Source organism: Hyperolius riggenbachi, chromosome 1 (genome assembly GCF_040937935.1).
Source record: "Hyperolius riggenbachi isolate aHypRig1 chromosome 1, aHypRig1.pri, whole genome shotgun sequence".
NCBI classification, from domain to species: Eukaryota; Metazoa; Chordata; class Amphibia; order Anura; family Hyperoliidae; genus Hyperolius; species Hyperolius riggenbachi.
In genome coordinates this window covers 300,140,507-300,155,830 of record NC_090646.1, presented here as the reverse complement: position 1 = coordinate 300,155,830, position 15,324 = coordinate 300,140,507, and the positions used below count along the sequence as shown (strand labels likewise).

The 15,324-nt window shown below is 44.9% G+C and overlaps 1 protein-coding gene across 5 annotated transcripts in view; it reads right to left on the bottom strand.

Annotated features, from left to right (window-relative positions):
* The window catches only part of IL12RB1 (interleukin 12 receptor subunit beta 1), a 485,568-nt gene that overhangs the window by 51,540 nt on the left and 418,704 nt on the right, over positions 1-15,324 (bottom strand). For all 5 annotated transcript variants that reach the window (XM_068233781.1, XM_068233782.1, XM_068233779.1 and 2 more), the window contains 2 exons: positions 11,807-11,899; positions 11,524-11,679 (listed from right to left, as the gene is read on the bottom strand). In XM_068233781.1, coding sequence (XP_068089882.1) covers positions 11,524-11,679; positions 11,807-11,899 — 249 coding nt within the window. The remainder of the gene's footprint in view (positions 1-11,523; positions 11,680-11,806; positions 11,900-15,324) is intronic.

Sequence of the window (15,324 nt, the reverse complement as noted above, 5' to 3'; positions counted from 1 at the left end):
TCCGGCAAACTGGCGAAGTAGGTGGTGTCCGGCTAAGGAGGAATTGCTAATGGCTGCCACCTGTATAACCCTAGTTTTGAAAAGAGAAGGGTGAAAAGCATGCGCTGAAATGCTCATAGGCTTGAAGGCATGTTTATTTATCTTTGTATGTGTCAGAGTGGTGCAACTAAATATTTTGAATTAAAAACATGTTTGGTTTGGGTCCGCCTTAAGGGGCACTAAGTTCAGATAAGGCACACTAACCTCAGATAAGGCACACTAACCGGCTTAGCGCCGGAAAACTTTTTTTTTACTCCAACACTTTACTAAGTGTTAGCGCCGGTTAGTGAATCAAGACCTATGTGGGCTGCACGACAGCTGTCTGGAACCTAGTCTTGATGTTAATTGACAGCAATTTTTTTTTTGGGGGGGGGGGATTTTAAGTCCCCACATCATTAATTTGTGTTTCCCTTTAAAAAAAATAATGATGCTACATGCCTCATTTACTCTAAAAAACATTTTTAAAGCAATTTAAAGGCCACTTTCGTTTTTTTCTATCCGGATATCCGAATCCGCCCGGATACCCCGGATACTGGGCTCAGGTATCCGATCCGGGTCGGATACCCAAAAGGTCAATTCCGGATATCCAATCTGGATCCGGATATCTGGGTATCCGGATCTGGATCAATCTTGATTTTGAAAAGGGGTATCCGAGCAGCACTGCTGGAATGTAGAGGCTTTAGAGAGAAACCCATTGAGAAACATAAAGCCTTCCTTAGAGAGAATAACTTCTGCTACAAGTGCTGCTCATCCACCACTTACTTTGCCACAAACTGCAAGGTTAGTGAAAATTGTAAAGAATGTAATAGCACAGATCACAACTCAGCATTACATCCTGGACCAGCTCCATGGACTTTACAATATATAGCACCACCGAGCATGACAGGGAGCAGGGTGACACTCCTACAGATACATTAGAGGTCACTCCACAGTGCACAGAGGTCTGCAAAGGAGCCATAGGTGGAAGATCCTGCTCCAAAATGTGTCTACTCCGAGTCTACCTAGCAGAACAAAGGGACAAAGCAGTCAAAATGTATGCCATTCTAGATGATCAAAGCAATGGGTTACTAGCCCTCTTAACCTCCTTTGATATATTCAACATTAAAGGCCCCAGTTCCCCATACTCTCTAAGGACTTGCACAGGAATTGTGAAGACGGCGGGGAGAAGAGCATCCGGCTTCCAGATGGAAGCTATAGATGGAAGCATCTGTTTTACCTTACCAACTCTAATAGAGTGCAATCAGATTTCCAGGCGCGGAGCTAGGGGGAGTCGGGGTAGGACAAGTGCCCCGGGGCGCCTGGTCCCCAAGGGCGCCCAGCTGCACTTCAGGGTTTTTTTTTTTTGCTTTTGTTTTTTTTTTTGCGGAGGGGAGCAGCGCAGAGAAGAGGGAGAGCTGTGCGGATGGTGGGGAAGGGGGGCCATCTCCCCCCTCCTTCCCTCACCTTAGGTGCTCTCCCTCCCTCGCTGTCCCCTCCAATGTCCGGGTGGCTGGCAGCGGCGGGCGGAACTCACCTCCGTCTCGCTCCAGCGCCGGCCGGAAGTTCGGGTGCGCAGTCGCTATTCTGGTCTGGACTAGACCAGAGTAGTGGCAGATCCATCCGGCGCTGCGACAAGACGGAGGTAAGTTGCGCCCGCCGCTGCCAGCCACCCGGACATTGGAGGGGACAGCGAGGAAGGGAGAGCAGCTCTTCCTCTTCTCTGCGCTGCTCCCCTCCTGCTGGGGAGGGGGACACCTGACCTGGCTACCTACTCTGGGCACATATACCCCTAACTACATATACTGGGCATATACCCCTGGCTACATATATTGGGCACATATACCCCTAACTACATATACTGGGCATATACCCCTGGCTACATATATTGGGCACATATACCCCTAACTACATATACTGGGCATATACCCCTGGCTACCTACTCTGGGCACATATACCCCTGGCTATCTACTCTGGGCATATATATCCCTGGCTACATATATTGGGCACATATACCCCTAACTACATATACTGGGCATATACCCCTGGCTACATATATTGGGCACATATACCCCTAACCACATATACTGGGCATATACCCCTGGCTACCTACTCTGGGCACATATACCCCTGGCTACCTACTCTGGGCACATATACCCCTGGCTACCTACTCTGGGCACATATACCCCTGCCTACATATATTGGGCACATATACCCCTAACTACATATACTGGGCATATACCCCTGGCTACATATATTGGGCACATATACCCCTAACTACATATACTGGGCATATACCCCTGGCTACCTACTCTGGGCACATATACCCCTGCCTACATATATTGGGCACATATACCCCTAACTACATATACTGGGCATATACCCCTGGCTATCTACTCTGGGCACATATACCCCTGGCTACCTACTCTGGGCACATATACCCCTGGCTACCTACTCTGGGCACATATACCCCTGCCTACATATATTGGGCACATATACCCCTAACTACATATACTGGGCATATACCCCTGGCTACCTACTCTGGGCACATATACACATGGCTACCTACTCTGGGCACATATACCCCTGCCTACATATATTGGGCATATATACCCCTAACTACATATACTGGGCACATATACCCCTGGCTACCTACTCTGGGCACATATACCCCTGGCTACCTACTCTGGGCACATATACCCCTGACTACATATATTGGGCACATATACCCCTAACTACATGTACTGGGCATATACTCCTGGCTACCTACTCTGGGCACATATACCCCTGGCTACCTACTCTGGGCACATATACCCCTGCCTACATATACTGGGCACATATACCCCTAACTACATATACTGGGTACATATACCCCTGGCTACATATGCTGGGCACATATACCCCTGGCTACATATACTGGGCATATATACCCCTGGCTACATATACTGGGCACATATACCCCTGGCTATATATACTGGGCACATATTATACCCCTGGCTACATATACTGGGCACATATAACCCTGACTACATATACTGGGCACATATACCCCTGGCTACATATACTGGGCACATATACCTCTGGCTACATATACTGGGGACACATACCTCTGCCTACATATACTGGGCACATATACCCATGGCTACCTGTTCTGGGGACATCTATACTGCTGGCCACCTATTCTGGGGACACCTATAGACCTGGGGCTACCTATTTTGGGGGAACCACTGCTGTCAGATTGAGTGTATTTTGGGGAACTGCTGCCAGGTGAGAGGTGTCTACCATATTAAGGGGGCATTCTGCCTATTTATGTGAAATGCTGTCTATTTATGTGCCTCATGACTGCTGAATTTGTCTTGTTGGGGGCCTCATGGTTACTGAATTTGTCTTGTTGGGGGCCTCAGGATTGCTAAATTTGTCTTGTTAGGGGCCTCATGATTGCTGAGTTGGTCATGTTGGGGGCCTCAGGATTGCTAAATTTGTCTTGTTGGGGGCCTCATGATTGCTGAGTTGGTCATGTTGGAGGCCTCATGTTTGCTCATGATTGCGGAATTTGTCTTGATGGGGGGGGGGCTCATGATTGCTGAATTTGTCTTGGAACATGCTGGAAGGTACATACTGAGGGAGGGTGGGTGAGCGTGAGCCTGCTAACCTCCATGTACATTTGAAGGGGCGTGGCCAAATGTGGAGCACCCATAACCACGCCCACATTTGGTCACGACCCTTCACCTTAGGGGGCGCATTAATAGTCTTTGTCCCCGGGCGCTGAAAACCCTAGCTACGCCTCTGCAGATTTCTAATCATCGATCTCATATTCCTACTCCAGATATCGCATTACATCATGCACACTTGAAGCCTATAGCCCACCTGATCCAAGAACTTGATCCACAGGCTAAGATAATCTTGCTACTCGGGAGCGCTATCCTATGAATTCATAAAGTGAGAAAACAAAATAAATGGTTCCCATGACGCTCTTTATGCTCAGAATCTGGACCTAGGATGGGTCATAATAGGAGAGGTCTGCCTAGGGAGTGTGCACAAGCCAGATTCAGTTCATAGTATGTTCACAAGCACACTAGCAAGTGGACGCCCCTCACTCTTTCAACCATGAGTCAACAACTTCCTCATAAAGGAGCTACTATGTGCCTCCCATCTACCTTGTCCCTTCACAGATGTCTCTAGTGACAATGATGCCTGTGACATTGACCAAGACTAGGGATGCTCATCCGGAATTGTCGGAATTCATATTTCCGCATTACCGGCCGGAATTTGCATTTCCGTGTCGGTATGCGGAATCCGGAGTTTATAGTACGCGAAACCGGATTTCCGCAATACCGCCAAGCGGTATTTTTAAGCCAATTAGTGGATTCGGAATGAATGAACCAATCAGTGTAGCCGCCGGAACGCAGAAATTCGCGGAATTCCGCGGAAAATGGCAGAATTGCTGAACAAATAACGCTGCTTAAAAAGATAAACCAATCATACGTTAGCAACCATATCCTAGCGACCTATCACAGGCTATCCCACCCATCTTGTATAAAATAGAGGCGAGGCTGTCCTGCATTCCGTGGGTTTCAGTCTTGTCCTAGACCAATTAAGATGGCCATACACTCGTTAGATTAGCAGCAGATAGATCATCAGATAAATTTTCTGATCTATCTGATGTGTTTAGGAACATTTTTACTAGGAACAGATTTCCAATAGATTTCAGTATGAAATCTATTGAAAATCTATCTGATGGCCTTTTTTGGCTTCAAATTTCCATTAGGTCTAATGCAAATCGATAAGCAAACTCAACAGATCGACCTAGATTTTCCAGCATGTCAGATCGATTGAAATCGATTGAAATCGGCCGCAAATTGATCGATCGGGCAATCGATTTATGATCGAACGATCCATTTCGATCGATCAATTACGATCGATCGACCGACCGCTAATCGGCTGAGTGTATGGGCCCCTTTAGGGTGCTCAGTCTTCCAGAGGTCAAAAGATGATAACCGGGTGGCATTATCTATTGAAGACAAGCAGTTCTTGAAAATAATGGTACAGGACTTTGTGAAGGACAGCATTAACAGTTGGATTGCACCTATTCTCTTCAGAACTCAGAGACAACGCCTACCTAACAACAAAGTAAAAGTGCTTAAAGTGAACCTTAAGCCAGGATCGTTTTTCAAAATGAAGATATTACCTAAATCTTCCTTCCCAGCCCTGCAATTTCGCTTGTGTAGCGCCGCTCTGGAGCCTTTAGTTACATTGTTACTGGCAGGGTGATTGATTATAATTTATTCAAAATGGAGCTGCTGGCCGGAACTATTTCCGGGTCAGCCAGCGCTTGTTAGCTTCCTGCGTCTCCTGCCTCCTAGCTACGCTCGCTCATGCACTGCTTCTAGGCAATGCAAATCGCGCCGTGCACGCGCGCCCCCGCGCCGTGCACGCGCGCGCACGCTTCTAATGTTCAGGCACTCGCACAGCTCAGTACAGGCAGCGGCGCCGGCGGCAGAAGGACCCAGCGAGGAAGGAATGATTGACGCGTTTACTATCCTGGGTCATTCGCCGTCAGGCGCCGACAGGGCTGGCTGTCAGGGCGGATTTATGGGAAACAGAGGACCAGATAAGAAAACAAACACTGCGGTAAGACTCTTATCTGGCTCCTCTACTGTGCACACTGTCAGGTTTAAAAAAAAAGGTTGGCTTAAGTGCCTCTTTAAACCTTTCTCTTCTCACAGGCGCAACTTCCAAAGAAAGCCAGAAATGAGAGAACACTTATTTTCTTTCATGCAGAAAATATTTGAGAACAATCATGCAGAGATTGTCCCACCCTTTAAAGGTCCTGAAGAATGTTGCTACCTGCCAATTTTTGGAGTATACCATCCAAAGAAGCTGGGTCAGATCAGAGTAGTGTTTGACTCTAGCGCCAAATTTGAAGGCATCTCCTTAAACGATGTGCTCCTGACGGGCCCTGAACAACAAGCTACTAAGGGTACGCCTCCATTTCCGCAAGGACTCTGTCGCTCTGATTGCTGATATCCAACAGATGTTTCATTGCTACCTTGTTAAGGAGAAGGATGGAGACATCCTCAGATTCCTCTGGTTTAAAGACAATGATCCTTCAAAGGACATCATAGAGTACTGCTTGAGTACGCATCTTTGGGAACAGCCCCTCACCTGCAGTTGCTATCTCTGGACTCAGACATTCTGCTCAGGAAGGAGAGAGAGAAAATGGGTCAGATGCAAGACAGTTTGTAGAAAGGGACTTCTATGTAGATGACTGTTTGAAATCTTTACCTTCCAATTATTCTGCAATCAGTCTTCTCAAAAGAACCCAAGACATGCTTGCCTGCTCTAACTTGAGACTTCACAAGATTGCTTCAAATAGCAAAGATGTAATGGAAGCTTTCCCTTCTGAAGATCATTCTAATGACCTAAGGGACTTGGATCTGGGGTCAGACACTTTACCAGTCCAACGTTGCCTCTACACAGTGACATTCTTCAATTCTCTTGGATCCCATCACTTCAAAAGATTCTCCACCTGAAAATCACTTGTAAAAGCCATTACCTGTCTAGCTCACATATTTCGATCCTTTCAAGGAACCAATTCTAATGAAGCTAGGAAGTGCAAAGGTTGCCACCACTGCCAAGAGGTTTACACCATAACAGAACTCTAGCAGTCCAAGAACTTCATCATTCGTACCGTACAGCATGAAATCTATGCTAAAGAGATTGACTGTATCAGTAACAGCAAGTCTATCCCTAAAGACAGCTCTTTGAAGAAGCTTGACCCATTCCTTGACAAGGACAGTCTACTGAGAGTAGGAGGTCGTCTTAAGCAAGCAAGTCTAGAGCTTGAGGATGAATTAAATCCTCTGATAATTCCTGGTCATCATCATGTTACAACATTGATTGTACAACACTACCATTTCCAAGTCAAGCACCAAGGAAGATTTTTTACAGAAGGAGCTTTACATACTGCTGGATTGTGAATAGTTGGGGTGAAGAGATATGTGAGTACTGTCATCTACATTTGCATCACGTGCCGTAAACTTTGTGGTATGCTACAAACACAGAAGATGGCTAATCAGTATGGATTCTCCTTTCACCAATGTTGGACTTGGTGAATTTGGGCCCTGGTCTGTCACAACACATTAGACTAGAAGAGGTCAAGCAAACCGTAAACGCTGGGCAGTCATATTCACATGTATGACCATCAGAGCTGTTCACATTGAATCTATGGATACTTCAAGCTTTATCAACGCTCTTAGCTACTTGCTGACTGCTACATGCCAATTGGCGTGAGCAGTGCGGCAGCCCCAGGACCGCTCCACGCCAACTGGCGTGAACGGCCGTCTATGAGGCTACCAGGAGCGCGCCCATCTCCTGCTTGGAATGCTCCGCCTTCAGTCTCACAGAGGCGATTGCCGCTCGAGAGACTGTTACACGGCGAATTACTTTGTACAGCGCTGCGATCTGCAGCAGAGCTGTACTGGGGACAGCCGTGTGACACGCTGACCCCCTGGCAGGCAAAACAGTGATCGGCTGTCATAGACTGGAGCCTATGACAGCTGATCACGCTGATTGGCTGGCGGGGGGAGGGAGGGAGGAACGGAGGGATATAGAATAAATAAAAAAAATAGTAAATTTTATAGAAAATTTATTACAATAAATATTTACCCCCCAAAAAACCACCTGGGGGGGCAATCAGACCCCACCAACAGAGTTCTCTGTTGGTGGGGAGAAAAGGGGGGGGGGAAATCACTCGTGTGCTGAATTGTTCAGCCCTGCAGCTTGGCCTTAAAGCTGCAGTGGCCATTTTAGTAATACATGTCCTGGTCACTAGGGGGCGTTAATACCATGGTCCTCAAGTCGTTAAACGTTTTATGGCAATCAGAGGTCCTGTGAAGCACATCCGCTCTGACAGAGGCACCAATTTTGTTGGAGCAGCTAAAGAACTACAGATTTCTTCCAATATTGATGCCAAGATTGTGGAAAGATACCTGAGTGATCAGGACTGCAATTGGACTTTCAACCCATCTCACTCCTCTCACATGGGTGGAGCTTGGGAGAGGATGATCCGCATTGCCTGCAGGATATTGGATTCCATCTTTCTACAAGTAGGAACTGCAAGACTCACTCATGACAACCTGGTAATCATGGCTAAAGTCACAGCTATCATCAATGCTAGACCTCTGACTCCAGTTCTTAGTGATCCAGAAAAAACATTCCTTCACTCCTGCAACCCTCCTTATCCAAAAGACTGGGAAAGTGAGTTCTCCTCCTGGTGAGTTCAGCACTAAAGACATGTACAAACATCAATGGAAACAAGTACAGTGCCTTGCCGACACATTTTGGGACAGATGGAAGAAACAGTACATCTCTACTTTGCAGCCACGGGAGCAAGTGGCAGACAGTCAGGCCCAACCTGAAACCTGGGGATGTTGTTCTTCTAAAGGACTGCCAATTGCAGAGAAATTAGTGGCCCCTAGGACTTGTCACCAAGACGTTTCCAAGTGACTGAGGATGAAAATGTCCGCAAAGTGGAAGTAAAGTTCTGCAGACAGCAAGAGACAAAGTTGTTTCTCAGACCAGTGTGTGAACTCATTCTCCTATTCTCTCCTACTGAATGATAGTGGTAACTGTTGATACCAGATGGGGAGTGTCATGTCTTCCAGACATCTTTCCAGTGAAATGAGTGCTAATCCATATAGGATTAATCCTATATTAAAATGAGGTAGGATAGCACCACCTATTGACCACTGTATTACAGTGTTCTCAGTTTAGATTATTATTATTATTAATTGTATTTATAAAGCACCAACATATTACGCAGCGCTGCACAATAGATAAAAGGGTTAACATACAAGGTAGGACATACAGGAAACTCACAACAAAACAAGATCATGCAAATGATGTGATAATACAGTGTCATAGGTCAAAATAGAGATTGTTCTAGTCCACAAAAGGGGTGATTGTCAGTAAGATTGCATAATCAAGCTGGAAACACTAAGGGAGAGGGCCCTGCCAGAGGCTTACAATCTAAAGGGTGGGTGTGGAGACAATAGGTGCATCTGTTGAGAGGGTGTCTAACAGAACATATTATGGTGCGGGTGTAGGGGGGTATGCCACCTCTCTGTTACTCCTCCTCTTTTTTGTGACCTCATTTATCAGACAAGAAGGGGAGTCATCTTCTAGACACAGCCATTCTTTCACCTGCTCTCTGCTGAGGAATCCTATCTGTGCCTCCACTAAAGGCTGCATAACCGGTAAGGCATTTTTTCTGTTTTCTATGAATCTGCATTATTATTACTAACTGTAGGCATGCATTATGTGTTATTTCGGTGTAAGCAGCTAGTTAGTTGTTCAACTGTATGGTAAGGCCTAGTCAGCTAACCATGCAGCCATGTTGCTGTATGCATTAGACTATTGTATGCTGATAGGTGCTATGTATATTTGCAGTTCATGTATTTATTGCATCCTGTTATTTGGTCACAGTTTCACACGAACTTACTTCAGCTCATTAAAGCTACAGATCATTACCTGGTCTCAATTTATTGAGTAGTAGGAGGGTGTTTATCTGCCTGCTAAGCTCCATACGCGCCCCAGGGGTACATGTGGAAGCGAAGACAGCCACAGGACAATAGATCTTCTTATCATAGGAGTGAGGGAATATGTCCCTATCATGGGGATATATTAAGAAGTCATGGGGGTTGGAGAATATTTGATTTCAATGGGATATACCTGCTAATCGTGGTTGTAAGGAATATTTGCTTGTGATGGTGAAATTACTGCCTGTCATGAGAGGAGATTATATGCATGAACTGAAGCATGCACTACACACTTTGTACTTGTATAGTAGTCACTATTTATTGGGTACTATAGCACCTTATCTTTTATCATCTTTCACTTTTTTGAATCCGCCCTTTTTGATGCAATTTATTTTATATAATATTGTATATAATATTTATTTATTTACAAGGTACTCCTTACTGGCACCAGCATTTTTTTTAATTTGTTTGACACTGTTCAACCTTAGAGTTCAGAATATGTTTACTTGGGGGTGTGGACTGTGTTGAGGGGTAGAGTTTATGGCACTCAAATGTCTGTGCCTTGACTTGTAAATCCAGTCCTGACTGAGATCAAAGTCTTGAAGTGTAATTGGCTATGAAATTAAAAGGATTGACTTTAGACATACACTGGAACAGTGAATAAATAATTACTATATGATTATTGTACAGATAATATGTAAACAAATCTAATCAACTTAAATCACAAATAATGTAGGAAATTCACCAAACTCAGTAAACCTAATGTGTAGAAAGCGTACATTATTAGTGAGTTACTGTTACATAAGCAATGTAAGTAATAAATGTATATAGTGAGTTAGGCAATTTGTGTAACTTGCTACCTAAATTGTGTAAATGTCAGTAAGCTTAAAGAACAACTATCAAAGAAACTGTTCTTCTGTAAACTCCACATACCTATAGAGCTTTTAGCCAGTAACACTAGAAAGATTTTCAGAGGTCTCTTATCACAGCCTGTGTGAAAAAAATGTTTTGTTTACTAGCTGTTTGCAACAATTTGTCTCAGCATCGATGCTAAAGGCTAGAGCTATACCATGTAGCTAGGTTACACTTCTCTGTCACTATAAACAGTGGAAGGAATTATTTACTGTTTGTTTCTGCCCTGCCTGCTTTCTCACAGATCCTATGAGAACAGCTGAGGGATTTTTAGATACAGAGAAAGATCTGAAAAGAAGGGCCTGTACTTTTTTCTTACTTGGATGCTTCCCCGATTCAGAATGAGATCTCCCTGGCTGTAAAGTGTTTACCCTGCGAGGCAGAGAGAGAGACACAGGATCAGGCACACAGAGCTGCAGCTGATGATTATTTACACACATTTATATTTATGCTTTTTATCATTTTGAACACATTTTACTAACAGGATTACAGGCAGTGATTTTTTTCTGTATGCTGGATGTGCTAAACACAGTCCTCCATAGTAATGCCCACAGTGAAAACTGTTGTCTGTAGAGTACATATTATTGTGGTGCTGCTCAGTTCGGCACAGGAAGAGCCGAACTATGGCTCTCCCTGCTGCTGCTAAACTCAGAGTTAAATTCTATTCCTTCTCCGAGTTGTCGCAACTTGGAGGGAGATGTAATTCGGGGTCTGGCAGCCGCCAGAGCCTCTAATCACCACTACGGGGTGCTCAGCATTGCATTGCTGCTATGACTGCACCCAGCTTCCCCGCACGGTGCTCAGCACCTTGCTCTGAAATAACCTGCTTTGTTCTCTGTAAATGTCATATTTTCTTCACATTAAACATGAAAAGTTGAAAAAACGCCCTTGTATTGCTATTTGCTAATAATTACTGGAAATATATGTGGCATTTAGAATTTTAGTTTACTTTTATAGTTGTCCTTTAATGTGCGCACTTTGCAGATGTTAAGTTTACAGAGCTTTGGTGAATTTCCCCAATGACATCACTAAATCAGTCAGAATTGTACCAACTAACTTCTTGAGATATTCCTGGTATGATCTGTAATTACAATTTCCCAGTTCCTTAGAAGGCCATGACACATTTGAAGATCAAAATCATCCCATTTCAAGAGGACTGAGTGGGAAGTGACCTTTACCACCGTGAGATTTCCTGGACTTATGTCCAAAGATGCTAAAAAGAAAGAAAGAAAAGAAAACAAGAACAAACTATTTCAGTACAGTTTAGAATGAACATTAAGCACTGAGGTGGCACGGTGGCTCTGTTCCAAAGCCAAATAAAATTAATTAATTAAACATACGTCGAAAGTAGTATGTTGTTCCTACAGTACGGTGATGGTCTTTGGCAAGTTCATAAATGCTAATTCTATAACACTGCATCGGCTCAAAGACATCTGAAATGAAAGAGAGAAACAAATTGAAAATACAAATCTGACATTTTTTACAAATTAAGAAAGAACTAAAGTAAAACAATCAGATGATCAGATAAGTTCCATATCAGAACTAGTGTTGGGCGAACATCTAGATGTTCGGGTTCGGGCCGAACAGGCCGAACATGGCCGCGATGTTCGGGTGTTCGACCCGAACTCCGAACATAATGGAAGTCAATGGGGACCCGAACTTTTGTGCTTTGTAAAGCCTCCTTACATGCTACATACCCCAAATTTACAGGGTATGTGCACCTTGGGAGTGGGTACAAGAGGAAAAAAAAATTTAGCAAAAAGAGCTTATAGTTTTTGAGAAAATCGATTTTAAAGTTTCAAAGGGAAAACTGTCTTTTAAATGCGGGAAATGTCTGTTTTCTTTGCACAGGTAACATGCTTTTTGTCGGCATGCAGTCATAAATGTAATACATATAAGAGGTTCCAGGAAAAGGGACCGGTAACGCTAACCCAGCAGCAGCACACGTGATGGAACAAGAGGAGGGTGGCGCAGGAGGAGAAGGCCACGCTTTGAGACACAACAACCCAGGCCTTGCATGAGGACAAGAAGCGTGCGGATAGCAATTTGCATTTTGTCGCCATGCAGTCATAAATGTAATACAGATGAGAGGTTCAATAAACAGGGACCGGAAACGCTAACCCATCACAGATGGTCATTGTTCATGTTACTTGGTTGGGGTCCGGGAGTGTTGCGTAGTCGTTTCCAATACAGGATTGATTCATTTTAATTTGAGTCAGACGGTCTGCATTTTCTGTGGAGAGGCGGATACGCCGCCGATCTGTGACGATGCCTCCGGCAGCACTGAAACAGCGTTCCGACATAACGCTGGCTGCCGGGCAAGCCAGCACCTCTATTGCGTACATTGCCAGTTTGTGCCAGGTGTCTAGCTTCGATACCCAATAGTTGAAGGGTGCAGATGGATTGTTCAACACAGCTACGCCATCTGACATGTAGTCCTTGATCATCTTCTCCAGGCGATCGGTGTTGGAGGTGGATCTGCACGCTTGCTGTTCTGTGTGCTGCTGCATGGGTGTCAGAAAATTTTCCCACTCCAAGGACACTGCCGATACCATTCCCTTTTGGGCACTAGCTGCGGCTTGTGTTGTTTGCTGCCCTCCTGGTCGTCCTGGGTTTGCGGAAGTCAGTCTGTCGGCGTACAACTGGCTAGAGGAGGGGGAGGATGTCAATCTCCTCTCTAAATTTTCCACAAGGGCCTGCTGGTATTCTTCCATTTTGACCTGTCTGGCTCTTTCTTCAAACAGTTTTGGAACATTGTGTTTGTACCGTGGATCCAGAAGGGTATAAACCCAGTAATTGGTGTTGTCCAGAATGCGCACAATGCGTGGGTCGCGTTCAATGCAGTCCTAGGCCGAAGAGGTCATAGCCTAGGGTCACAAAACCTGTTTATTGGGCAATTTCAATGGTGGCGAGTCTGACGTACATAAATCGCAGCAATGGCCGTTAGCAACGTCTGAATCTCACGAAATGTCTCATGCAGGTAGAAGACATATTGTTAGACTTGGATTCCAAAGATGGGGTCCCTACATCTCTGCAAACCAGAGTTACAGGGGTCCAAAATTGGTAAAATCCCCCATAGGATTTCATTGGCTCCCTATTTCACTTTCCAAAATCTCACATCTTTTCTAAGGGCAATGGCTCAGCAGTACCAAATTTTCTAGCATTGTAGGGACCCTTAGGGGGAACATGACTGGTGAGTTTCGGGCCCCTAGGCCGAAGAGGTCATAGCCTAGGGTCACAAAAACCTGTTTATTGGGGCTATTTCAATGGTAGTGATGGTGACGTACATAAATTGCAGCAATGGCCGTTAGCAAAGTCTGAATCTCACGAAATGTCTCATGCAGGTAGAAGACATATTGTTAGACTTGAATTCCAAAGATGGGGTCCCTACATCTCTGCAAACCAGAGTTACAGGGGTCCAAAATTGGTAAAATCCCCCATAGGATTTCATTGCCTCCCTATTTCACTTTCCAAAATCTCACATCTTTTCAAAGGGCAATGGCTCAGCAGTACCAAATTTTCTAGCATTGTAGGGACCCTTAGGGGGAACATGACTGGTGAGTTTCGGGCCCCTAGGCCGAAGAGGTCATAGCCTAGGGTCACAAAAACCTGTTTATTTGGGCTATTTCAATGGTAGTGATGGTGGCGTACATAAATCTCAGCCATGGCCGTTAGCAAAGTCTGAATCTCACGAAATGTCTCATGCAGGTAGAAGACATATTGTTAGACTTAGATTCCAAAGATGGGGTCCCTACATCTCTGCAAACCAGAGTTACAGGGGTCCAAAATTGGTAAAATCCCCCATAGGCTTTCATTGGGCCTCCTATTTACCGTTCCAAAATCTCACACCATTTCAAAGGGCAATGGCTCAGCAGTGGCAAAACTCACCAGTCATGATCCCCCTAAGGGTCCCTACAATGCTAGAAAATTTGGTACTGCTGAGCCATTGCCCTTTGAAAAGATGTGAGATTTTGGAAAGTGAAATAGGGAGCCAATGAAATCCTATGGGGGATTTTACCAATTTTGGACCCCTGTAACTCTGGTTTGCAGAGATGTAGGGACCCCATCTTTGGAATCCAAGTCTAACAATATGTCTTCTACCTGCATGAGACATTTCGTGAGATTCAGACTTTGCTAACGGCCATTGCTGCGATTTATGTACGTCACCATCACTACCATTGAAATAGCCCCAATAAACAGGTTTTTGTGACCCTAGGCTATGACCTCTTCGGCCTAGGGGCCCGAAACTCACCAGTCATGTTCCCCCTAAGGGTCCCTACAATGCTAGAAAATTTGGTACTGCTGAGCCATTGCCCTTTGAAAAGATGTGAGATTTTGGAAAGTGAAATAGGGAGCCAATGAAATCCTATGGGGGATTTTACCAATTTTGGACCCCTGTAACTCTGGTTTGCAGAGATGTAGGGACCCCATCTTTGGAATCCAAGTCTAACAATATGTCTTCTACCTGCATGAGACATTTCGTGAGATTCAGACTTTGCTAACGGCCATTGCTGCGATTTATGTACGTCACCATCACTACCATTGAAATAGCCCCAATAAACAGGTTTTTGTGACCCTAGGCTATGACCTCTTTGGCCTAGGGGCCCGAAACTCACCAGTCATGTTCCCCCTAAGGGTCCCTACAATGCTAGAAAATTTGGTACTGCTGAGCCATTGCCCTTTGAAAAGATGTGAGATTTTGGAACTGTAAATAGGAGGCCCAATGAAAGCCTATGGGGGATTTTACCAAATTTGGAGCCCTGTAACTCTGGTTTGCAGAGATGTAGGGAACCCATCTTTGGAGCCCAAGTCTAACAATATGTCTTCTACCTGCATGAGACATTTCGTGAGATTCAGA